The sequence below is a fragment of the Barbatula barbatula genome, assembly GCF_947034865.1.
Source record: "Barbatula barbatula genome assembly, chromosome: 20".
Taxonomy (NCBI): domain Eukaryota; kingdom Metazoa; phylum Chordata; class Actinopteri; order Cypriniformes; family Nemacheilidae; genus Barbatula; species Barbatula barbatula.
The window spans coordinates 12,409,589-12,436,022 of NC_136783.1; the positions used below are offsets into that span (position 1 = coordinate 12,409,589).

Below are 26,434 nucleotides of genomic sequence, written 5' to 3' on the forward strand. Positions count from 1 at the left end.
AAAGCAAAGAATATCAAGTGTTCACGAGCGATAAAGAAAAGCAGAGGAAAACGCAAATTAAAAGCTTACATCCAAAACTTCAGTCAGTCCGTCCTGACAGAACCATGCCGTGTGTTTTATTATTTATCAAATGAGCCTTCTGGGAAAATATTCAGTATGCCTAAGACTATTCAGCACAACAAGGGAACTGTGAATCAGTGAACACAAACATCTCAGCCCTCCATTTTCTCTGGCTTTTGTCTTCTGAGTAATCATCCAGTGCACTTACATGCTCAATAGGGATGAGTGTGGTGTCTGTGTGTATATATATCAAACTCTTAAACACTCCACAAATTCCATGAATCCAAACAGGATTCTGAGGTGAATTGGCTGGCTGGGCATGTTTCTACTTTCGGTTGTTTACCTGTAATCCCGCACCCCTGGAGAGGTGATCAACACCGGCCTCAAGCTTCTATAGTGTCCTTGCGTTGCACTTAAGTGAATGCCCAGGAAACCCTCAAGGCTGATGTGTGTGCTTCTTTAAAAACATGTCGGGACAAAGCCCGGAGAGACACAAGTTTCACAAAAATTACCCGTTGTCTGATATTGAGACTGTACATGTTCATTTCGGAAACTAGTTTGTTTTATATCCAGAGATGCTGTACACATTTTAAAACTGGCTTCAACATTTATGCCCGGTTTCACAGACAAGGTTTAGGACTAGTCCCAGACTAAAATGAAAGTTTAGTAAAGTATTATTTAAGTTAATTAAATAACAATTAAGATTCTTTATATATGTAATTGCCACTGTTTGTCTCAAGATGCACACCAGTAATGCTTTTATCTGAGGCATTTTAATAAAAGTCACTTAAACATCCTAATTTAAGGCATCGTCCTGGCTTTGGCTAAGCCTTGTCTATGAAACCGGGCCTTAATGCATTCATTAGCCTGCGAGTACAATTCGTTCAAACAGTTTGACTATTCAGCTTAAATAATTGCGTTTCATTTGTGTTGTCTCTCAAAAGTGTTGCCAGATGTGTCCCCATGTGTCCACCTGTTTTCTCGCGTTTAATGGTTATTTAGTTAAATAGTGCTGTTTGACACTATGGTTTTATTTGTGTTGTATAAATCAAATCATTTGTTGTAATTAGTGTAAATTGTTTTCCAGCTCCATTTGTTATAGCAACTCTAATTGCATTTTGTATTTATGAACCGTTTTAAATCGCTCTTTAAGTTAGTAAAAAAAGGCTTAACAAGTTGCATTACTGCACCAATAGTACCAACGTGCTCTTTTACAGTAACCATTAACAGCATCATTTATCATTTATTTATATAACTAAGCAAAATTTACACTCTCTTTGCAGACAAATCCTGTGAATTTGCTTTTAAATCGTAAGGGAACAACGAGTATCATTCACAGGTTTTGGATCATATGGAGTTCAACCTGACTGAGCGTGATTGATTTATCAGTGGTTAACTCTTTAATGCATCCAGGCAATTCAATAAGTTCAGCCGATTTCGCCCGATAACTCGAATTTGATTCGCTCGAATCGGTGAACGGGTCCAGCCACTTCATTAAAAAGAACCAATTCAAAAGAAGCGATTCGATCAGCAATTGAACATCAATGTGACTGATGCTTTTGTAAGAAACACCAACCTTTCTTTCATGCTGATGAGGTGTATTAATCACTCTGACATCTTCAACTGATCTTCGTTTCCTGCTCTTTTAATTGTTTCTGCTTCTCGGGGCTTCTTCAGCTTATTTAGCTATCGTCCTGTCTACTTTCCCGGGGCTTAAACCACATCCTTCTAAAAGCACAACGGGTTTTCAATTGTGAGATAAGGTGAGAAAGATCTGCAGTGTCAAAATTCTTCCTTCTCGGAGAGGATTGGCGCTAAGTCTGTGAAAACGTATGCGTGTCCTTAAGGCAGGGTCGAGTCAAAGCACACAAGACCCCTACAAAGAATCATCATTGCTCCCATCGGATGCAATGATGCAACCACCTCTAAATGCACAATTCAGCTTTAAAACTGCATTTCAAGAATATTATCATGTATTTAAAACTATATCTGAGATAGATACTGTGATGTGCCCTACATGGCCATCTAGTAATACCTTGCCTTAAGATAGATTCAGCTACCACTATATAACTTTATTGCTTATAAACACCTTATGGTAGTAGAGAAAATAGAATTCCTCTATATGTGTGCGGGTTTGGTTAGTTTTTTACGCAGTGGGGTATTTTAATATGTGCATTCTGCAAGCATTTAATCGAGTTTGTAATAATAATTACTTTATAAAGTAATGCTCTAATTTTTTTATAGTTATCTGGTTTATGTTGGTGCCGCGACCCTCACTGGGTTGCTGTATGCATTTTGTTGAGGTTTTATTTTCACTGCTTTCAAAGTGAGATTGCACACACCTCCAAAAACTAATTACACTCCACGCATGCAAAAAAATATCGCCACATGGCAGCAGGGAAGGTGGAGAGCTGAGGATGGCTGTTTTTTTATCAAATGCAGAACTGCCCAGAGGTGAACAGTACAGAATGTGCCAGGAGGAAGCACAAAACTAGTCATGCAATAGTTGTCATACTTCAGGCCATTGTGCCTGTGGGGCTTTAAAAGGGCATCGGCTAGTTCATAGTTGTGAACTCGCTTAAATGTTTTAGCTCTTTGCTTTGTGGACAGAGTGCAAAGAGCTACTGATTAATTGCCCCTTGGCATCGCAGGACCTGATAGTTTGAGGGCAGAATGTAAAAGGCTGCCCTCGAGAGCTGTTTGAGAGAGAACAATAAAAAGCTAGAGGAAATGGAGACAACATTTGTATCTCAGACACCCCATTCCGTCAGCATCAAATGCAAGCAAAAATCATTGCCTTTGGTGAGTAAATGAAATATGAGGTGACTATTGGACGCTTCAACATCATATGGTCAAACTGTAAAGCCTCATTCAGACTGATAGAGAATATATTAATGGTGGTAAAAGTGTAGTTCGTGCTCAATTGTTGTTTCCAACCGTATCGGACAGTGCAGCCATCACGTTGTTCATTTACATCAAGTTTAAATCTGTTCAACTTTGTTGCGTGACCAAAGGTCACTCATGTCAACTCTCATTGAAAATGACTTTGGAAGTTTTGTCACTTTAGATCACTGTCAGTACAAATTTCCCCCTTAAGAATGATAGTCGGATGTAAATGACATGAACAATTATAATCAAACACCAAAATCACTTCTTTTTGCTCTCGTGAGGAAATCACACACACGTTCATTAATATAGGTTGCCTGAAGCTGTTTACAGACTGAAAGATAAAGGTCAATGGGGTTTTTGTAACAGGTGAGAAATAATTGCAGGATTCTATAATCTTGTGACACAATGACATTTACATTAATGCATTTGCTAGACTTTTATACCAAACGACCTACAGTGCATTCAGTTATACGTTTATTTAACTAGTAGGTTTATTTCTATACAGTAAAAACCTATACATTTAAAGACCGCCAATTTACTGAGTTTTACTGTTTAATTTTCAGATATACTTTTAGTTGACAGACTTATGTGCAAATTTGACCTATGGTGTGACGGCAAAAACTGAAAATTGAAAAAAACTAACAATGAAGATATTTCTTTCTTATGCTATTTTATATGATTATTTTGGACCCGACACCGTCATGCACAGAGGGGTGTGTGAGAAAGATAAAACAGAAGTGTTTTGCTTTAAACATTAGCAATAATTTAGCAGAAGCTTGTTTTCACTCTCCTCAAAATTTAGACCTATCTATACGCTCATCACATTTGGATTTAGTCTTTCTGGGTGGCAGACTTTTGCGACTTATTAAAATGTTTACCGTAAGTGTCTTGACGCATTGAGTGTGTAATGTGACAGTAACACGTGTGAATGACTCGACACACACAACGGTTTCACTGTTAGCGTAGAGTTTGCGGCAGGCGTGTGATCTGGACAAGAGCAACGAGGTACAGCGCCAGCAGAGTCCCGACGCACTTCGCTTCATTGAGCGTAACAGGCATTGTCAAAAGTGACAGAATGTTTGGGTCAGGGGGGACCTGCGCACGTGCCTGCGGTTGTGGGGGTAACAGTTCGGTGCCCTCGCTGTCCCTCTGTTTTTGAGGTCGGCGGGTCTGCTGGTCGAACAGAGAGTTCTATGCTGCTGAACATTATCCCACCGTCAGTCATGTGGAACAATGCAGCCCTGCAGTACCAGACCTGAGGACCTTGCTGCACAAGTAACTGTGTGTATGTTTGTGTCGTTGTGTGTGTGTGTGTGTGTGTGTGTGTGTGCCCCTTTTTGCAGTTCTACCTGCAGTGGTGTGGCAGGTGGACCTGATCAGGCATGGGGTAATGGGAAAGACTTTTATTCCTGCAGAGACTTTAAAGCAAAATGCCTTTGTTCTAAAGTCCAAATTTAGACACAGAAGCTTTATGGACAAATACAGACACGTATAGACCACCTCAGACTACGTAAACAACACTGGTCCAAAATAACTTTCTGTTCTAGTTTTTTACTTTACACAAACACTTGAACAAAATACAACCAGCAGAGCACTTATAGCTACATTTTGCTGTATAATTTTTACCAATATCTTTAAATGTCCTAGTGGTGAGGTTGTGAATTGCAGCCAGTGGCACACTCCATCCTCATTCTAAGGTAATAAAACATAACCCTTCATTATGTAAGGTCTTTATACACATCTGAAGACATAGTTATGTATATTATATTACATTTATGTCAATAGAACCTCCAACAATTACACACTGGACCTTTAAGATGTTATAATATGCAAGTTGAACAAATAATAATTAAATAAATAAAAACTGAAACCGGAAGTTTACATCTTGCGAAGTGGTCTGTATACAGTCATGGTCAAAATAATTGGCACCCTCTGTCAAAATGAGCAAAGAAGCTTGTTTAAATATATCTACATTGGGTATGCTTTTTATCTATTAGTTAAATAAATTATAGTTTCAGTCAAATCTATTGTTGAAGTCAAACAATTGAAAGTGAGTGGAAAGTCACATAATGGAATTAAACAATTATTGGCACCCCTTGAAGGTCTATGGTGCATATTACCATTCATATTGCATTTTGCTTCGTTCAACAAAGTAAACATGAAATTGTCCCGCCATTACTTCCTGCTTTGCAGAGGTGTTAATATATTACCCTAAATATTCCATAATAAAAAAATGCACTGCAGCTATTTGCACCTAGCAAATTCTAACACATCTACACATACTGCAGTAGTTATTTGCAACTTATTTGCGTTTTGTGATGTGAGAATGATGCCTCTGGAGCTTCAGGTGACCCGTGCGCACCTGCCAGTGCTCACACACCACCCAGTCAGGCAAAGTACATATTGTAAAGCTCCTGAGTTTGTGAAGTCGGTCTGTTCGTGAGCACAGGGCTGAATGACCTTCAGGCGAGCCTGTGGAGAACATCAAACGCTGTGGCTCTCCTGAACTATCTTAACCTGTACTGCAGGTGAGCTTTCCTGCTCGGCACATGGAGAGGACACACCTCACAGCCTGTCAATTCCCACTTTCATAAGGTTGCTTCCGGCTGTGCTTTCCTCTTTCTCTCTGTATGTCACTCCTGCCTTTACTCTTTCCCCTCTTATTCGCTCAATCCTTCTCTGTCGATACGTACGGATCTCTGTCTGCCTTTTTCACTGTCTCTCTGGGTTGTCTGTCTTTTTTATCTCTATCTCTATATTTACAGCTACATTAGAAAATGGAAATTATAACTAAAAATGCGTCATTCATGCAATTAAAAATATGCAAGAAAAATGTAAATAAAATCAATAAAAAAGGAAAATAAATAGAACCAAATTCACTAATGAGGGGTGAAAAAAGGTTGGACATCACATGTATTACAAATGTATATTAAATAAGAACAACCAGCTGGAGACCAAAATGGGTCGGCCATTGTGACACTGGGCCCAACCAATAGCAAAGATTTAGGGCAAAGCTATCATTTAAACTTGTTTGAATACAGCTATTATTTTTTCAGTCTTGTTTGATGTCACAAGTGACACACTACACCTTTAAGGCAGATTACTAAGTGTCCTGTAAGATGGCCTACTGTGCTGGTGGTACACAGTGCTCCTTCTGTTCTCTCTCAGACTGACGCACACGTACACTCACACAGGCACAAGCATCTATTTCTTGCTCTTCTTCTTTGCCTCGTCACTTACTTTTAGGGGTCAATACCACTCCTGTCCTAAATCCCTTTAATGAAACACTTATACAGTACGTGTCAGTCCCATGCAATGCAGACTTCTCTTATGGGCAGATAGCCAAACTGCAGATTTTTGAATAGCTCTTGCCAATTTTGTGTGTGAGCATTAGAAGGTCTGTAAATGGACTGTGGGTGGCTTTGGTGGAGACTAGTGGGCGGCTATCTGTAAAACCCTCTGTATGTCATTATGAAAAGGAGAGGCCAGAGAGAAAAGTACTTTCAAACACCCTCATTGGGCCTGAAGCTGTTGTTGTTGTTGAAAAAAACGCTTAGACACTGACCATTCTTGTGTTCCCGTGCCAAAATCGCGTCCTATACAACAATATCATGCTGGGCTTTCCTGCCAATCCAGTGCTTTTCTTGTGTAAACACACAGTTTTTGCCTCTGTCCCTCAACCCACAGGTTCACCCTCTGCAAGTGACAAAAAGCCTTGAATGACAATAATTAGCTCATTCCATTAAAGCAAATTAGCCTTATTTACAAAAACAATGACTGCCTTCATTCGCCTCACAGTAAAATCCATCTTTTGTCATCATGAGTGTTTTGGTTTAATTATTTATTTTATTTTTGCCCTCCTGGCAGATGTGTTTGTTGATGTTTGGGTAAGAAAGAAAAAATGAAATTAATAATTTTCCTATCATCAACAGGCTGCAATTATTGCATTCAGGCCATTTCTGCTGGTTGCCAAATAACAAAATTACTCCAATTTTTTATTTAAATCCTCAGCGTTTTTAGAGATCTGACAGCGTAAAGTGGCATGATCTTCTCTCAGTTTGATGTACATTGTTTTTCATTTTCAGCAGAGCTTGTTAAAATGGGGAGCGTGCTGTTCATGTGTCACTGGTTCGGTGCTCATTCTGAAAACTGCATACAAGCCTTTTCCCCTCCCATATGCAATTATTCACCTGATGAAACTCCGGAATTGGTGAAATGGATTCGACGCTTTATTAGTCTGTTGTTTTGGTGCATCTTCTGGCAGGAAACTGTGTGGAAAATTGGATAGATGTCTTGATAAAAAGCTTGTCCTGCAAGATATGTCACAGCACTTTTTTATTTAGGTTGTTTAAACGTCGTCGCCCAGCACTTTTAACAAGTGACTAGGTTCCCGCTGTGATGTATGAAATCAATTTGTCTTGTTATCAGCAGGATTGTGGAGGAGAGATAAAATCAGCAGGAAGTGACTTTTAATACTTTTAAATCACGAGAGAGGAAAAAGAAACAGGAACTAGTACTCAAATGTGTATGGGCTGCTTTGACCTTTTTACAAAAATTATTTAGCAGTTTCTCGCTCTATCAGAGCAATAACATATCTAGGCGTTTTCAAGTGATGGGCCCGACTCATAAATGGATCACAGGTCTGTACTGATAAAGTTGTGGACAACAGAGAATTGCCAAATAAAATATGTAACCATGCATGTAATCATTCATAGTTAAAATGGTCAAATAAATAGACTTTCCATTTGTCATTTGTTAAAAGTATGTGTGTTTAGAAGCCAACTAATGCAGATGCCAACATGGTTTGTAACTGTAGATTCCAGGACATGCCCTCATTATTAAAAACCACGAAAAACGAAAATGCATATAGACTACTATTCATTTACTACTATAGTATATTAACTATAGAATTAAGCGGTGAATTAAACAAGGTACATTTCTCTCTGTCGCTCGCTCACTTTAAGTAGTGCTGAAGCTGTGTAACTTTCCCTCAGGTGTGACTGAGTGGACCATCTGCTGTTGTTGACCAGAACCCTTTTCAAACAACCATAGTGGGAGAACGCATATGACTCGCTTTTCTTCTTGTTTCCTTTTGGTAGCTGAGAAGCTGAATTTAAAACTTTTTCTTTAAAAGGAGTTTGCTAACTAGCGCAAATCCTGCATGTTTGGTAGACAGACTTTATTGCATTTGACGATTCTTGCACGGATGTTTTGGTTTCAAAGCAAAACATGGATTGAATTGTTTTAGCTGTTATATATGTTTTTTGTACTCCATCTTTTGAGTAATTTTTGTGTGTGTCTGAGGCTGGAATGTATAAGTGGCCTGCCACCTGTAGCTAATACGATTGTTATATTGTTTAGACGTGAGTTTTACAGTATTATATTTTTTCTCATTTGGGCTCTCTGTTGGTTTTTTTTGCAGTAAAGTTCGAAACCTGCCAGCAAATAGAGAAAGTTTATTTCGAGAGCAGTGACTCAAAGTTCAGCGTTCGGCCAGACGGCTCTCTTTACATACAGCAAGATGTGGCGAACCTAACCGAACCGATCCAGTTCATGGTGACGGCCAGAGACATCACAGACAAGCGTATCTGGGAGACCACCGTTAAACTCGCCCTTGCTGGACACCCACCATCACCTCCTATTAAACAGGCAAGTCTTGTGTAATTTTCGCTGGATAAATGTTTTTTCTAATATGTAGTTGTGTAATGTAAAGCTATCCTGCAGAGTTTTTAATTGAAAACACCTTAAAAATCCCAATCAAGTTCTTAAGAATTAATTGAACATTACAGTAGGAACAAGGTTGAAATTAAACTCTGCAGGACGGAGGCTCTCTAATAGCAGTCGTGAATAGCTTTGCACTAAAAAAATGAATCAATGTCTTTGCACCCACCTATATTACAGTGTTTACAAGGGCACAGTATAATTTTTTATATCTACTGTACGTTTTCTTCTCTTCCCTGCTTTTTCTATATTACTTTTCATTCTACATTTACATTTAGTCATTTAGCAGACGCTTTTATTCTCTTCTAGTTCTGTGATTGACTTGCAATTGATGTTCTTTCTTGCTTTTATTTGCACAATGAAATGCAAGCGATGTTCTTATTTTTGCATTTCTTAAAGTCTACAGTAAGTGTTTTTTTACCGAGCCGACTGAGCATCACAACAGCAAGACATTAACTGAAACAAAAACAATCCATTAAAAACATAGGCTTTTCATAAAACTCGCTGATTTGCTTATTTCAAATATTGCAACAATGGTACCAATTGACTTGCATTGGTTAAGTGCCCATACAATAAAAGTGAATCAATACCGGCCTTGCTCGGTTACCAACATTCCTCAAAATATATTCTTTTGTGTTTTGTTGAAATAAGAAAGTAATTTGGTAAATGATGACAGAATTTTTATTTTTGGGTCCCCTTTAACCGTTCATGAATTAAAAGCAGTCAAACAAAAAATCATTAAACATTTTTCATTAAACATTGTTGGATGATAGTTCTTTCACTGTGTCTTGCAGCTTAATAATCAAATGCACAAAATAATAGACATTGATTGAGTTCATGTTTTCAGCAGTGGTGGTGGGGGGGGGGGGTATCTCGGTGTAATTATTTGCCCATACTGCAGACGCAAGAGAGAGAGATTCAATAACAGAGCGAGATGTTATTATGTTTAAGCAATCATCAAAATTCGAAAACTAGTTACAGTTTCAAATTGATTACATTTTGTTTTTCCATTCGCGTGCGAGTTTGCGTGGAAGGAAGCATTGCGCGCGGGTGCTTTTAAGAGTTTACACAAACCCTTGGCATCATCCCAAAAGTCATGATCTGATTATGAAAAGTGAATGCCAAAATGTAATTTTTACACAAAAGATGAAAGGAGTAATATTTCATGCTCATACAACTCATTTTCACACGCATACACACACACACACACATTTACCTACTGTATGCCACATTGCAGTATGCCCGGTTGGCAAGTGTCATTAAACATTTAATACATGTGCCTGTCATGTTCATGTCCTGTGCTCTGGTGCAGTAGAGATGAGGTGTACAGGCTTTATATAGATGTCTTACCCACTGGCATTGGACTGTTTCTGCATCGCAAGTGACCTAAAAATGCCAAGCAGAGAGGCGGGAATGCGGGTACCCATGGGAACCAGGAGTCTGGTCTGGCGAGCCCTATTCCTGTGTCCCTAACCCCTCACTTGTCCTCTTCTTCTCCACGGCCATTTAGAATAACGTCTCCTTGTTGGCTCTGGCAGGTTACTGAAGGACAAACGCACACACAAAGCACGGTGATACATAACTACTCTGGGGGTTGTGGGAGATGTGACTCTTTGCAGCTCTTTGACCTAGTTGAGTCTATAAATAATTAATTAATGAAGAACTTTGTCCAAATGAAATGAAGCTAGATGGATCATTTGAGGATTTAAGGCATGTTTCGGTTCATGTGTGTGCGGTCAAAACATTTCAAACAGTGTTCATATTCATACAATATATACAGTATATACATACCATGGTGTTACAACTTTTACCTGTTTTTCTAGACATGCTACTATGGTAATACAGTGGTAAGTTTCTAATTGCCACCAACGGCTCACTCCATCCTTCACTTCTCCCTTTTGAAGCACTAGGGTAGCTGACACAGGACTAAAATGGCGTCAAGTTTTCGCTTCTTTGGCGAAGGAAAATTTTATTTACGATGTTTGTCCGTTTAGGGCTTCTGTAGAAAAACACGATGAATTCCATTGAGGGGGACCCGCGGTGAATGTAGTAGGGGTTAAACAACCTTAGATTTTTTGAAATAGACCATTATGTGATTAAAAGTAGCATGGACGTTGACTAGTCAATGACTTCATTAATACATAAAATAAGAGCTAGGAAATGTTTTCAACAAGATTTGAGGAGTAACACACTCATGTGTGCTTCCTGCGGGAGAATTGCGGGAATCACGCGAAATATCCTCTAAATATACAGTATACTACCTAAATACAAATAAACTGTTGTTCATCTATTGCACAAGATCAACATTAACTAAAACTATTTTAAAGCAAGAGGACTGTGGTAGGGGGGCTATGCAGTAAAATAGCAGCACGTGGATTCTCTACATCAGCCTAACATTACTTCAGATCTGAAGCGTGTACAGACCATACTTCTCTTGCATTTACAACAAATCAACTGAAAGTATCATGTGCACTAACAGATGAAGCAACTGAAAAATGTGTCTGTTTGTGACGGCCTATGACTTTAGAACAACATCAATATATGTATTAGTAATGCAGCAGATGCTTTATCATAGCGGAATTACAAACGCAGCACCTCAGTGACACGGCAGCCAATATGATATTTTTTTTTATATATTCTGTTACTTTCATGTTTTATTAAACGGGAGAACGAGTACAAAAATAGGCTATAATATTAAAAGATCTGAATGTAGAAGCTAGCACACTGAAACGCAAGGCTTTATACCTTCAAGCTTTTTTTCGGCGTCAGACCAAATCGTAAATGTAGCGGGTGAAAACAGGACTTATTGTGAATGATGCGTAATAAAAACACCTCTGAAGACGTAGTTATGTATATTATGATACATTTCTTTTGATAGATCCGCCACAAAATTACCCATTGGACCTTTACGTGCTGTTGCATCTCATACTTTTATTTTACTGTACCATGGTACCAGCACAGTGGTCTTTAAAGAAAAATTCGTTCACTTGAGAGAATATAGTAAGAATTTTGTTCCAAAATGAGATAACTCAGGTTTTTATCAAACTGCAGTTGGTTTGTGTTGATTTACGCCATAACAACTTTAAATATACAGCTAACTAACACAATAAAAACACGATAACAATAAAAAATGCTCAAAATGCTCTTCATAAGTCCTTCTATCTTAAAAGATAGATATTTTTAGATATAAGGCTTGTATAAATGAACAAAAGACATTAATCAGTGTTCAAGATCAATGCCATAGTCAAGAAGAAACGCTTGCATGTGCAAACACGCACTTTTCCTGCACACGTATGCAAAAAACAGCCGTGACACATTTGCCGGAGAAGTAATTAAAAAGTGGTGTCTCATTAAGAAAGAAAGCAGAGGTGCTTCAGAAACAGAGATTTGATATACATTTCAACAAAAGCTTACCACAGTGCAAATCTTCGTGCCTCTGCTGAGTGTAAATGTCAGTAGGTTACGTGTAGTTTATTATAAAATTGCATGACATTTACCCGCATCACGTTTTATAACAATGTTCTGGATATTGGTTTTGATGTTTACTTACCTGAATTAAGATCTCCACGGCATACATTCTAGTGTATTACATTCAATGTGTTTTTTTGTTTGACATATCGACAGGGCTTATGCTTTGTCCCACGACATGTTTTATTTAGTGACGTTTGGATGGTGCAAGTCTAAAAATACCCAGGACTTTGGTTGGCATTTAGCTGGATATGAGCCTCCTCCGTCCTAAGTTGAAAGTTGGAATTCATGTGCAGTGGGAATAATGTTGGCGATCCATTAGTTCTGTTTTCCTCTTAACAGTATAAATGTAGCATGAATTGCTGGCCAAACAGAACACAGAGAAGAATAGATGGCCGAGCCACCCGGCGTGAGCAGCTCTGAGTTGTCCAACATGTAGACCTCCGCTAGGTCATTCTGCCGCGCTAATTATAAACCCTGAGTCTCACCTTTTTAATATTGGAACTTCGGCGGCTATTCAGGTACATTTGCTTCTCTCTAGACAGTGAGGCCTGCTGCAAAGACTGATCATAAATGTAGCAAATGAGCGCTGCCTAATGGGGAATTTGCACATACTGGCGTGTAATGGAAAAACTCCAGACAGGGTAGCAAGCAGAGCAATGCGGCCCCATAGAACAATAACCTCCAGATGTCTGCAGCAGAGCTGCGGGCTGACTGATGCCCAAACGGGTTTCTTCTCAGTGGGGAGGGATGGGGAGCCAGCTGGCAGGGCTGGTTCTTCTGGAGCTACGGGAGCTCAGGGCAATCCAGGCAGCCATTTCACACACGCTGACTCGCGAACGCACACACACACACACACACACATACATTGAAGCACATTCCCTACATCTGCTGTGCACCGTCCCACAACACAACATGCTTGTTCTAGTTTATTCTTTCCTCGCTGCCTATTGTAATGGTTGCAACGCTCGTTCCTCTACCAGAGGAATAAACCTTTTCATTAGCCATGCTGTTGTAAGTCTGTGTGCCTTTCATTGGCACAGCCATGCTAGAATGCATCAGACTGGCTTGGATCTTTTTGTGCCGTTGGCTAGACATTTGGAGAAATGCGTCTGCAGAGCCAATGAGAGTTGATTGGATAAATCAAGGTCTTTATCGGAGTTCCCAATGTCCTGTTTGTCAGCGGGCGAAAAAAGGGAGAGATGGAGCGGATGACAGAGAGATGGAGATTGAAAAGATGAATGCGGCGCCCAAATGAACAGATCTGTGGGGGGAGAGATAAGGTTTTTGTCTGTGTTAGAACACGTTCTGCTGGCTGACTGTGGCGTGCAGCCGTTCTGAAAGTGCAGTCTCCCAAAGGTCACATTGCTGACCAGGCATGTGCTGTTATTGCATACAGAGATAGTGTTTTAGAGCTTTCAATATCAGAACTCCACAAGTTTTTTATATTATTTCTGAAGCAAAATAACTAACAAACTAACAAATAGTCAGTTAAAACTAAAACTAAAGCTTCATCTGAAACTGCACTGTGACAATACGCAATACGCACTGTATTTGAATAAGTACCTACCTATGGACCGTTATAACAGTACATACTATATAGAATGAGTGGAAGAAGTATGGATACATTTCAGACATACTGCATCCACCATGTTTTATTGTCATGTGACCCGTATGCTCTTTCACATGACATATTAACAACAACCTGCATAGGCATTGGCAAAAACATAATTTCCTCTTGAGAAATTCATTTATCGGTACTTACATTTAAAAATTTGACATCTGTCTTAAAGTTTTATGCTATTTTTATTTGATTTACTTTTTGATTTGATCGTTGCTCTGCTCCCATGGCATCATGGGATATAGTACACTAGCACACTCACAAATCTCCATGGAAGCAGTAGACCATGCGGGTATTTCTCACCTAGGTCATTCTCACAAAACAGCTGAAACATCATGGCAGTAAAGATTTGAATTATAAAACATACAGTTTGATATCAAAATAATTGTGTTCTCCACCTTGGACATAAAAATATAGAAATTAAATATTTATGTATTTTATTGCTTTTTTTGCTGACATTCTCACAACTGTAATGAGTCCTGTTTTATCTGAGTCAAGTTTAAATATTCTGAAAAAACAATTGGAAGTTCTACCATAGACTGTTTAAAACATGGACGTAGTGTCCGTGATGTCACTCGTGGGTTTCTGGGAAGCTGTTTTGAAGCTTAAAGTGGGCAGAGCTGGGCGTCGCCATTTTAGAAGGCCGTTACTCCCGGATTATCGAAAATGGGGAATGTGGTGGGACGTGGTTGGAGCTGAGGCACGTGGTTGCTGAAACCACTTGTCACTCAACTTGCTTAATATAACCAGGCTGTAGACATGTTTTATTCTGCAGTAAAGTTTTTAACATGGGGCTCAATGAGGTCCGTCTCTGGTTTGGAGCCAGTCTCTAGCGGCCAGTCGATGAATTGGATTTTAAGTAATTTATGTGTTTGCTTCACGAGAGAGACAAATTACAAAAGAATGCCAAAAAAATTATTTATTATTAATAAAAATTCAGAAATGTTGGAGGAAAGAAATGTCCATGACTGATATCCTCATCCTCCGTAACATTTTTAAAAGACTATTTAAACACACACAAATATATTTACATTAAGTTAAATTTTATGTAAAGAAAAACTTCTACTTTTCAAATGGTTTACAAGGTAACAAATTAGTTGATATTTTTCCTTTTATAAATATTATCTTGTCACGCTCTGTACTCAACCTTTTCCCCTCTCATTACCGATACATGTAGTTTTCCACATTTAAATACATTTTCCAAGTATAATATTCTATTAAAATATACTTTATTAATGACTTATTATGTATGATTAATACAAACTTGCTAAGGCATCACGGCTTCGCTTGTTTTTTTGCAAATAAAAACCCTTTTCGAGCTTGTGTAAAGACACATTTTGGTTCTGAATATTCTCGATTTGTTTCCTGTTTGAACTGAACATAATGTGAAGAGTCAGCGGACTGTATTTTGGCTTATCACCCAGTGACAATAAACCAGTTTTATTTTCTATTATTGCAAATCTAAAATTGTGTTTAGTAAAGCACTTGATGCTGAGACCTTCATGCATATTTCTCCAAAAACTAATTTTAATCACTGTGAGCTAATAGAATGTACAGCAGCATAAATATGAAACACTCTGACTTTAATAACAACAGGGGTCTGATATGAATCACTGTCAAGTTGTGTGTTCAGGAAAAAAGTGGAATGTATGAGTTTCTTTTTTATACATCATTCTTTATGGTCTGTCCATGGTGTAAGAGTATCATTTACCCTCCGTTGCTCAACCTGATTTTTCGCTCCCTCTGTCTTTCTCTCTCTTTTTCATTATCGCTTTCATTCATTTTCTCTATCTATCTCTAACCTCTTTCTCTATTTCACCCCCGTATGCACAGTAATTCCACCTGCCACCCCCTGAAAGGTCTGCTTGCGACCTATTCTTCTCTCTCTCTGTTTTTTCGTCTCTCTCTCTGTCTCTCTCTCTCTGCAGCAGGTACCTGTGAGCTTTGTGGATGAGCGGAGCTGAGGCGGAAGTGATTTTATCAGCCTCTCACAGCTGCCCTCCTCGCTCATTCACGGCTCCCTCCCGCTCACACAATTCCTCCATTTTTCGAGCTCGCTCAAGCCCCTGCAGCCAGATCCATCAAGCTGTGAAAAATTAAAACAAAAGAGGCAAAAAATACAATATGTTTGCTCAGATTTGCCACACATCTGTTCGAGCACTTCTGCCGACAAACCGTGTTTGTGAGACATTGATAGGCCGACCTGCCTACGCATGCTTGAATTGGCATCCCCCGCTGTCGGGAGAGAGACACACAGAGAGAGAAGAGAGAGAGAGAGAGAATGCTGGGATTTGGTGAAAGCATTTCGGATCGGAAATGTACTGCCACAGACGGGCGGGTTTGTCAGGGGAAGAAACGGCAACACAGGATTACATGAAAAGCTGACAATTCAGAGATGAGCACTAAAGACACTAAATGAAGCACAACAGAGTCCCTCACATACTGTAGACATCCAGGGCACCCAGCCGCTGTGAATTATCTCCTCTAAAACGGTAGTTCGGGGAACCGGGGCTGTTTGATTGGTCGTCTCAGCCCTCGCCTTGGCCTTCGAATGAATCGCGACAGCTGTAGTTTTTCTTGTCTAAATTATTGATGTGGTATTTCATCAATCTTTTTTTCATTGGGCACCCATGAGGAAATGTCATGGTATGCGTCAATGTGATATTGCTGTGTTATAAGGGCTGGTTTACAGAGGCCTGGATGCGATTTGTCATTTTGATGGGTCCTTTAGGCGGAAACCCCACAGCTATCCTTACAAACCTGGTGTAGGGCTCAGGTGCGCGCGCACCGCTATCGTACCATGACCTCACAAATAATGGCCGATTAGCAATAATTTGACAAGAGTGTTTGTCTCTTCAAGCAGTTTGTTGGGTTTTCCGAGGGACTTCCCAGAGGAAATGTTTAATTGCTCAGAGGCTGATCTTTCATGGATCAGGAGGCGTGTTCTCAATTGTGTTTTCTTTAAATGTCAACTTTTTTTCAGATGTCTCTCAATTCATTCACTTTGTCTCATAGGTTTCTCTTTTAAAAAAAAGAAAACAACAACAACAAATGAGACGGTTACTGATGTACCGCAAGGGCTATGATAAACATGGCTATTAAGATAGTTAGACAAATTTAATTGAAATGGGTTGATAGATCATTTTTTTCAATAACAACTGATTAAAAGCCTTTCAAGCTCTACATACTTAAAGGAACAGTTCACCCAAAAATTCTGTCATCATTCACTCACCCTTGAGTTGTATAAGTTTCTTTCTTTGTATACATTTCTTTGTTCTGATGAACACAGAGAAATATATTTGGACGAACTCTTGTAACCAAACAGTTCTTGGCCATCTTGGCTTGTAGGAAAAACTACAATTGTAGTCAACAGTGCCCCAGAACGGTTTGCTTTACTACATTCTTCAGCTACATCTGTGTTCAGCAGACAAAGACATTTATAAAGCAATTTTTCCTACTATGGTAGTCAATGGTTGCAAAGAACTGTTTGGTTAGAAGCATTCTTCCACATATCAAAGACATTTTTGTACAGATTTGGAACAATTTGAGAGTGATACTTCATTGAAACTTTGGTGGACTGAGACAAAAGCTCATAAATCTCAAACGTCTGCAGTTGATCTGGTTATTTTGGCTATACCGTACTGTGATCTTATATAAATACATTATATAAATATAAATTTTATGTAATATGATGTTTTTACAATCAATGTATTCTAATGTTAATTTAAGTTTGTTGTTCTATTGTAATCTATTTTAAATGGGCTTCATATCTTTTTTCCACAGATTGCTGGGGATGGTTTCTATGGGGGATCCTCCCACAACCACTATCAAAATCCTAGGCTCATTACGTTTCCACGACAACACCAACGGGGCTCCACCAATGGGCTGCGACGACAGAAGCGAGACTGGGTCATTCCACCAATCAACGTGCCTGAAAATTCCAGAGGTCCCTTCCCTCAAGTTCTTGTCAGGGTGAGTAACAGTAACGGCTTACGGCTCATGGACAGCATTCAAAGTTGATTCTGAAGCTTTTACTTCCTCCGACTTGTTGACATATAACTTTTGCTTGATGATCGTACAGAACATTTTGACAGATGCTGCCCACTTATTAATAAAACACAATTTTTAGCCCAGAATCGAAAGACTGTGCAGACAGATACAAACGAGTTAAGTTTCACTCCATCTGAGACATAAAAGATCAAGTGTCCTCTCATAAGCTTTTACGTGCACGTCTGAAACACCGAGCTTTCTCGCCACACGTCTCTTGAACCACGGAGAAGCCTAAGAGGTGAAAAAGCGCAGTATCACAGGTGAACGTTTTCAAGAGCCTTCATTGAGGCAGCTCTCCTGTGTCGGCTCATGAGAGCCCTTCTTAGGGTAGGAGAGGACTTGTGTCTCCCTCTCTGAGTCAAGGGTTGATAAGGAGGGGACTTGGAAGTAGATTGGCACAGGGTATCAACATCTCTCATCCACCTTAATGCTTCTAAAAAGCCTTCTCTCAAGTTTCTCCAGCATGAGAAATAAAAGTGGCAGGGTCTTTTATATTATACACTTTTGGAGCTCACTTTCGGGATTGGGATGGCTGTGGGAAATTGTTTAAATTATTTTGACATGTGTAGGTTAGAATCAAATGACCCAACAGCTCCAATGATAAAACAAACTTACCTTTATGAATCGACTTCAATAAATCAATAATAATAAATAATAATAACCCAGGTCCGAACATAACAGGACTGCCAGTGGGTATACATTTTGGTGAAGAAGTGATTTTGAAAATATTCTCCAGGAGACACACACACACACACTTCTGTGGTACTCTGAGGTGAGTTATCCCAGTCTGTGCTCCTCTGGGGTTCTACAAGCTCAAGTTACTCTTATCTGTTCTTCAGACTGTAGTCTGGCTTTGCCATTCTGTGGACTGTCCTCATAAACTCCCTCATGGACATTTGTACCTCTCAGATTACACCCATGGATTACCACAATCTCTTTCCACTGATGCACACACACAGACACGGTGACAGCACTTTAAAGCACTCATATGGAAAGATTAGAAAACCTGTGAAAAGGCATGGCATCCATTTGAGGGGTCTTTGATAACCCCTTCTCACCTATAGCCTTAAATGTTTGGCTTTAGAGACCTTGGTCTGTGGCTTTTTGGCATTTTTTGTAGGTCTTTACTGTTGTTGGCTATTTTCTGGGATTAGGGGATTACCTTCCGCTGGTAAAACAGCACTACTCCAAACTTTTGACAAAGCGGACAATTCTATACTATATTGATTATATAATTTATATTTTTCACTGCATTTTATCATTTTATATTTCACATACATGAATGATATGAGTTATGAGGCTTATATTCCATTTGGAAGAAGTCCAACAGCTTCTATAATGTAGGAGTCTTGTGGTACCTTGAATTAAAGAACCAGAACCTTGAATTACACCCATACCTTTGCATTGAGGTTTTAAAATGTGAAAATGTACACCTTTGCTTCAGCATAAGAGAAGAGGCAAAGACTTCTGGCTGGGTTTTGGGATTTTATTGAAATGCTTTTCCGTGTTAGAGTCATACAAAACAATTGACCTTATGTAACAGTTCCTATATGTATATTATTGAATGATATGTTTTATTTATTTTGACATACAGGTACTATTTTTTTCAATGTTCAAGTATATATTTTTCTATTGCTTCAAAACAACAATACAGCAGTCATTAAATATATTACAGTTGTAGAGTATATAAAATATATATTTAGTTCTTTTTTGTGCTACAAACTGTTTAAATATTTGTATTATTGTCAAATATAGTCATCTATGTTTGGGAACATTAGTCATCAAATTCATCGCAAATGCAATAATGTTTAGAAGTAGATGTGCAGCTTTTTAACAATTTACTTCAAGTTCCTTTTTAATTTGGATGTAATTAAAACTAGTGATGTTTGTAGTTAGTGAGGTGAGTTGTTTACTGTATTGTCAACTCAACTTTCTCACAATGGGTGGGTGTCTCACTGACAGGGTGAACAACCAGTCATAATGCTATCGAGGTGTTGCCTCCTCTTACATGACTTTCCACCTGTATTTTGCTATTTGCCACCCCTCTAAACTTTTATCCACTGAAGTCACTGATAATATTACTTTAGAAAAGTGCTTTATACACTTACTTATTTCATAAAATTGACCTTGTTTTATTTTTGTATTATCAGGCACGGCTTGCCTTCTCAGAGAAAGCACCACTGATAGAACGCCATAGAATACAGATTTTTATTGACATTAATAAAAGCAGAGATGCATTTATTCTTGTTTAGATGTTCTACATCCCCAATTACCTACGAATTCGAATTCCAATAAACAACACATACTCCTCCCGAACATACAGATGCTCGAAATGAGCGCGGTGAATTCTTAATTTACTGACTATCTCGAATAAATTTTCATTCTCTCATATTGGTCCACTAGCCCCGAAGGAAAATAGAGAGCCATGGTGCACCTGGCGAGCTCCGGTATTCATTTTCTCTGAGCCCTATTATTAAGCAAGCGGTGCTGGGGCTTTGTCGTCGCATGGATGGTTTACAGAACGAACTGCAAAGAGGTATGTGTGCTAATGCCGCTAATAGCTGCTGCCGTCTGACAATGGTATTCAATGATACCAGGGCTTGGAAAAATAGGGAGATTTTGCTCAATTCAACATGCAAATGTTCTCAAAGTAAGCTGGAGTAAAGAGTAGTGGAAAGGGATCAGTGTGGTAGAGAGAACAGGTTCTGTTTAGCGTGGCAGTTTCAAACTAAACTATACTCAGTAGCTTTGGACCAGTTGTGACATGACTGGAAAAGTACAAAGAAAAGAATTGGCTTTGTGTTTTTCTGTAAAAATGATATCATAATAAATGCAACACCATCTCACGGGAATCCGTAACTATTTTCCGAGGTGTGAAAATTCGTACCTTCTACAAATTAGCCACCTCGTAAAATATTTACGAATTCCAGCGAGATCAGGTTGGAGAAATGTGTATTAAAAAACCATGCGTGTTTTTATTTAGGACTGCATTGCATAGCCCATGTTCTTAATGCGGAATTCAGTTTGCAATGGCGTGGCCACACTAAAAAGAACTCTCGCTCATAATGCATTTTTAATCTGTGAATAAAAAATAAGAGCGAGCAGAAATCCAAGGCAATCAATAAAAAAGCCTGGATGTTGTTCCATTCCAACTGACCTCAAAGTCACTTTTACAGTTTTAGAATAAGCATGGTTACATATCTATCATTAAAGTCAATATAGTCTTCTAGAAACACACAACAAGTTTTAAGATTAGCATTTAAAAGTCAATGTAGTATTTATTTTGAGTTTGAATTAGACTACAAAACTTGCATTCTGGCCCGTGGTGTGGTTTTGGAGGCTTTTGATCATTGCACAGATCTGCAAAGCCAACCAAAGGTAGGGCCGATTTTGTGTATATAACGCAAAAATGCATAAACAATCGAAATAATTCTTCTGAGAACTCATTGGGCATACTAATGAAAAATAGAGGCTCAGTGATTCTGTTTTGACTGCGTTGAGATATCTGAGGGCGATATCCCACACAAAGAAGACATCAAGTTCTAATCTAAGCAGCTTGCTATGTGATTACAGGTCTCTACCTCAAGCAAGATCTAGTGTGGTAGATGCTTAATTAGATCTCATGCAATGCTCCCTGACTAAAGCTGGCAGTCATACATAGCCTATAGCATTACAGCTAGCGTAAGTGTCCTGGTGGGGCTCTTCTATTACCTCCTAACTCAATCAGAGGCAGTAAAAGCATGGGTCAGGGGGTAAAATATTCGCTTGAGTGGAGAGTTTGAATGATTGTTATTTCATACTCTGGCCTTGAATAACTCTAGCGTTAAATATGCGAGACGTACAGTACTTGCAAGACGAAACTTGTCTCAAGTGTCGGAAAGTTCACTCACCTTCGCTACTAAACTTGGTTGAATGTGGGCCCACACGATTTCAGCTTCAAAAACCTGTGTTAAATGGCTTAATGCAGCACCTTGCCTGCGATCGTGTGTGGGTGGGTGTAATGTTAGCTTTTTTTTAACGATATTGTAATGAGAGTGATCTTTCCTATTATGCTAAGATGGTATTGCGTTCATTTATTCTGCGAAAGGCTCGCTAGTGAATGCTCCCCGCTGACCTCATCTCTCTCTTGCCCACGCAATCCTCATATTTATTTGAAATATGTTTATACGTGATTTTAACTCTGGCTTTTTATTACATGTGTGCTCTTGCGCCTTTGACGTTCTAAGTAGCCTTCATCATTGGATGCCTGTTTTACGATTGACTAGCATACTCTATGTACTGCATGTCCTGTATACTACGCACAGTACGGGGATACATGTTCGGATCAATCGCTTAGAGAACACTGTGTGGTTTGTGTATCCCACAATGCAATGCACTTGACTTGACCGGTCCATTTCCCGCATCTGTAAAAACATAAAAAAATATTTTGTAACGTAAATTTTTACTTGCGCACAGTTTTTTAAGTAAGATTTCTTTAAGAAACGGTCTGCAGAAACTTGCACAAATAACACAAAAATAAGTAAATCTTACTTGTTGTTTTATTACAGTGTAACATCAGTCTTTAACATTTTCTAGCGTTTCATTCTTGATTTATTTTATTTATTGCACAGTGCCTAATGATGCATTGTTAATTTAAAACATAAGCCAGTGTGTATGACGCAGTATTCAGTAAGCAGCGAGCACTCCATTCATAATACCCACAGATTTTAGCATTTTTGCACCAAGCATTTATTGCAAAAAAAAAATTTTGTGGCTCAAAATAAGTTTCACGGCAGATGTACCGTAGAAGCCATTTTGAGGCGTACGCCGCTAAACCAACACCCCATTAACCAGTGACATCATTATGATAGCCATGATTCCCTCCATCCTTCTTATTAGCCCCACGCTCATCTGCATCTCTGGCTCTTCCTTTATTTCCGCCGCCTCGCCTGTGCGCCTGACAGTTCCCTCCGCATCCATTCTTCATGCTGCATGTTTGTGTTTATAAGAGCATGGCGTTGAGGGAGAGAGCAGAAAGATGGGTGAGGTGGATGGCTGCGACTCGCATGATAGGAAAAGTGCCGAAGCAGCACAAGCAGCCGTCTCCTCTCTCCTGGAGTCGTGTAGAGGTTGCCTCTCTAATTACCCGCCTCCCTCCTTCACGCCGCTGCCCCACCTCTTAGCTTGTACCCGGGGATTTGTTCATTGTGCTTTTCAATAGACACAGCGTGATTGGACTGAAAGCAGTCATTAGTCTGTGCCACTGTCTCTGGGGTCCTATTGCTTTTAGAAGAGGAAGAGAAAAAGAATACGGGGAGATTCTGCGCGGGAATACATAAAGGCTCTATTTGTACTATTCGCACATTGTGCTGACTTCAGGAAATTAATGTCATTGTTGATATGTGGAAAATTCCCATAATTCCACGGGTATCCAGCTATTCAGTGGACAGCTATTTAAATTGCAAAGCTAATGCCGTAATTGCGTTTGTGATTTAATTCTTAGCAGCCATTAATATTAATTTTCTCCCTAATTATCTCATTTCAACACCGTTCAGCTTCTCTCTTCTCAGCTGGGAAAGGGCTTGGCCTGCTGTCACAAACTGGATGTGAATACAGTACTGTATGACAGTCTCCTCAAAGGGATCAATGCGTAACACATCAGCTAGATTAATATTTTATTGATGGCCTTTAAAGACATGTATATTTCGTGTATATGTGATATATATCAAAACATTCATGTCATGTTTAAATTAGGTTTTATAGTTAGAGCTGTCAATTTAATACATTATGATCTCCCTTGGTCTGTAAAAGTCTAAAATAAATTAATTATATAATAAATAATTAATCAAAGCAAGTTCCATTTTTTGGACGTCTTGAGTAAACGTAGGCACAGTGGCTATTTCAGCATATGTGCATCACGAACAGCACAGAAACAGTCTACACAGAATGACAAGCTGTCCATACAAGATACAGTATGTACTTTTGTGTTAAGACACTTGCAAAACTTTTAACTTCAAACAACTTACTATACATTCTCTGGAAAAAGCAATGTCCAGCCTGGTGCATTTGTACACTAGTCTATAATTAAAGGTTCAGTGTATGAAATTGAGCAACATCTGGGGCTGAGATTGCAAATTGCAACAACAGATCTACGCACAGAGCACTACGGCGGCTGACACAGGACAAAGATGTTGTTACTTTTTCGAGTCTTTGCTGAAGGAAATAACATATTTACAAAATGCACTCTGTAGAGCAGTTTGTCCGTTTAGGGCTGCTGTTGAAACAACATGGCGAATTCCATGCACAGTTAAATGCTGCAACATCCGAAAGCAAAAGTGCGCTCTCGCACAGAAACTCAGAATATGGAACACAGAAGAAGAACGATTTACACACATTCGCCTTGTCTCAGACCATGGCTGCATCCGAAAGCTCTAACATGCCGACTTCGGAGGCTGCCTCCACAGTCATTGCCTCATGAGACTGCGAGGCAACAAGTCAGCTGCCTAAGCTTTCGGATGCAGCCCATATTCATCAAAACTAGATGCCCCATTTAAGCACTCCATGCATATAGACGCATCCTCCATCTTGGAAGGGTCCACTAAAGTCACTCACAGTTTGCTAGAATGCCACAACACCTGCGCAGACATGGCTGTGCCTTTTAGTTTCCGAAAAAATTGAATACCCTTTCGTTGTTGTCATTACGTCCCTAGTCCAACAGGCAGAACTTAACATTCAAAAATACAATCATTTTAAGATTGATGGCCATATAACAAATTCCACTCCTAACCTGTGGATTAAACACAAAAAAAATACACTCAAAATCAGAGTGTATTGGTGGTAAAAAAAGAGTAGTTCACTCAGATTTCGGACACCACAACAAAATGTATATTTATAATGAAGATAATAACGTATATTTAGAATGAAAATGTTTGACGAGTGTTGCTCTTTCAAATGTACGTTTTTTATCTGTAGCTCGATTATTTTAGTAATCGAGTATTCTACAAATTATTCCATCGATTAAGGGAGTATTCGGATAATAAGTACTTTTTCTTTATTAAAGAGCGATACTAAATATGTAAGAGAAAATAAGTCGGGTCTCTTTATATTGTTGTACGCAGTGCTCCATGTGTATTGTAGTTAAATGGATTAAACGAAGCTTTGAGGCTACAAATTGCCTCGATTATTTTTTGTATTCGTATTACTCGAATTACTCAAGGAATCGGTCCTGCCCTAGTACGTTTTGTGGTTTTAGATTGAGCAGTACCTCCTACTGATTAAAGAGATGTAGTTCACGGAAGAGCTGTGCATAAAACAAAGAATTGATTTCAGAATCGATTTAGACATGTATATTTAGTGTGAATCGCGCTACATATCGGCCAGCCTTACATTTCTGTCTATCCGCCGTATGTCTGGCGTAAATGTGGGCACCGCCATCTTTGAGCTGTCTGTGTTTAGACTTCCGGTGAGCCACTACAGCTAATGGCAGTCGTATTGCGAGTGAGATGAGTGTGCTGTTTAACTGGCTAGTTAATATTTATTGTAGAACCCAAAGGTACAAGCTTAATGTGTGCAGTTAGAGGTTATCATAATAGCCGGTACAAATGCAAATGTCTACAAAACATTTGCTTTGACCATAATACACGCTACCAGAGCTGAATCTGGATGTCGCGCACCCTATGTTCTGTATCCCTTATACATTATTTTAGCCTACTGGATGTCCTTCTCCTGCACAATTTACCTACTTGACTACAACAATTAATAAACTATGACTTATGTTTATTAATAAACGTTCAAAGGCATGAGTTTATGGGGAGAGGGACACTAAATATAAAATATCAGATTACATATAAAACATATTTAGCACAACTAAAAAAGATGTGTCTGCCCATGATAATAAAACATCTTTAAATTATCTTATTTTTCAAAATGGTATATGCATGATTAATTTGATTTGATTCAAATTTGCAATTGATTGACAGTCCTATAATTGTATATACTACATTCATATTTCATATTTGATATCCATATATATATATATGCATAGATGTGTAATAAAAGGAAATGTAACCTCACTACAGCAACAGTCTTCTACATATTTTTCTGGTCCGTGCCATCTTCTGCCCGATATAATTTTTTTATTTGCCATCATGCAGTTATTGCCGCACTCCACTCTTCATCTCCTCCTTGTCTTCCTCTGAGAATGCAGTGGTGAACTCATGCAATTTGATTTGGCCTGTATCTCTGCAGATGGCTGTCTCTCCTCATACTTCTCCATTGCTCTCCTGTTTTTGCTCACATGCTTATTTTCTCCTCTGCACTGTCACTCTCTCTCTCTATCTCTCTTTCTCTCCCCGCCTCAAAATAAAAACAACTTTCAGGGGAGACAGAGAAATCGATCACGTTGACAAAAGATCCGCATGACTGCAGCCCTGGCGATGTGGTTCATCTTTCAGTCTTCCTCTTTATTCTCCTTGTGATAAACTCCTGATATCAGTCCACAGTGTGATTGTGTTCTGTATTCACACCGAACAGCTTCCCTAGCGAGCGTGATCGGGTAGCTTTTTCAATATCTGTCTGTACATGCATGTGTTGTACATGGCTTCATTTTGCACATCGTGTTTAACACATTACTGTGGAAGTTTGGCA

At 39.0% G+C, this 26,434-nt stretch overlaps 1 protein-coding gene across 2 annotated transcripts in view; it reads left to right on the plus strand.

The window, feature by feature from the left end:
- Positions 1-26,434, plus strand: part of cdh4 (cadherin 4, type 1, R-cadherin (retinal)) — a 188,584-nt gene that overhangs the window by 100,599 nt on the left and 61,551 nt on the right. Inside the window, exons 1-3 of one of the 2 annotated variants that reach the window (XM_079483051.1) lie at positions 2,629-2,862; positions 8,372-8,598; positions 17,543-17,731. In XM_079483051.1, the coding sequence (XP_079339177.1) occupies positions 2,838-2,862; positions 8,372-8,598; positions 17,543-17,731 (441 nt within the window). In that variant the 5' untranslated portion in view covers positions 2,629-2,837. Of the gene's footprint in view, positions 1-2,628; positions 2,863-8,371; positions 8,599-17,542; positions 17,732-26,434 lie in introns of those variants that run through there. The other variant, XM_079483050.1, reaches the window with a different exon arrangement.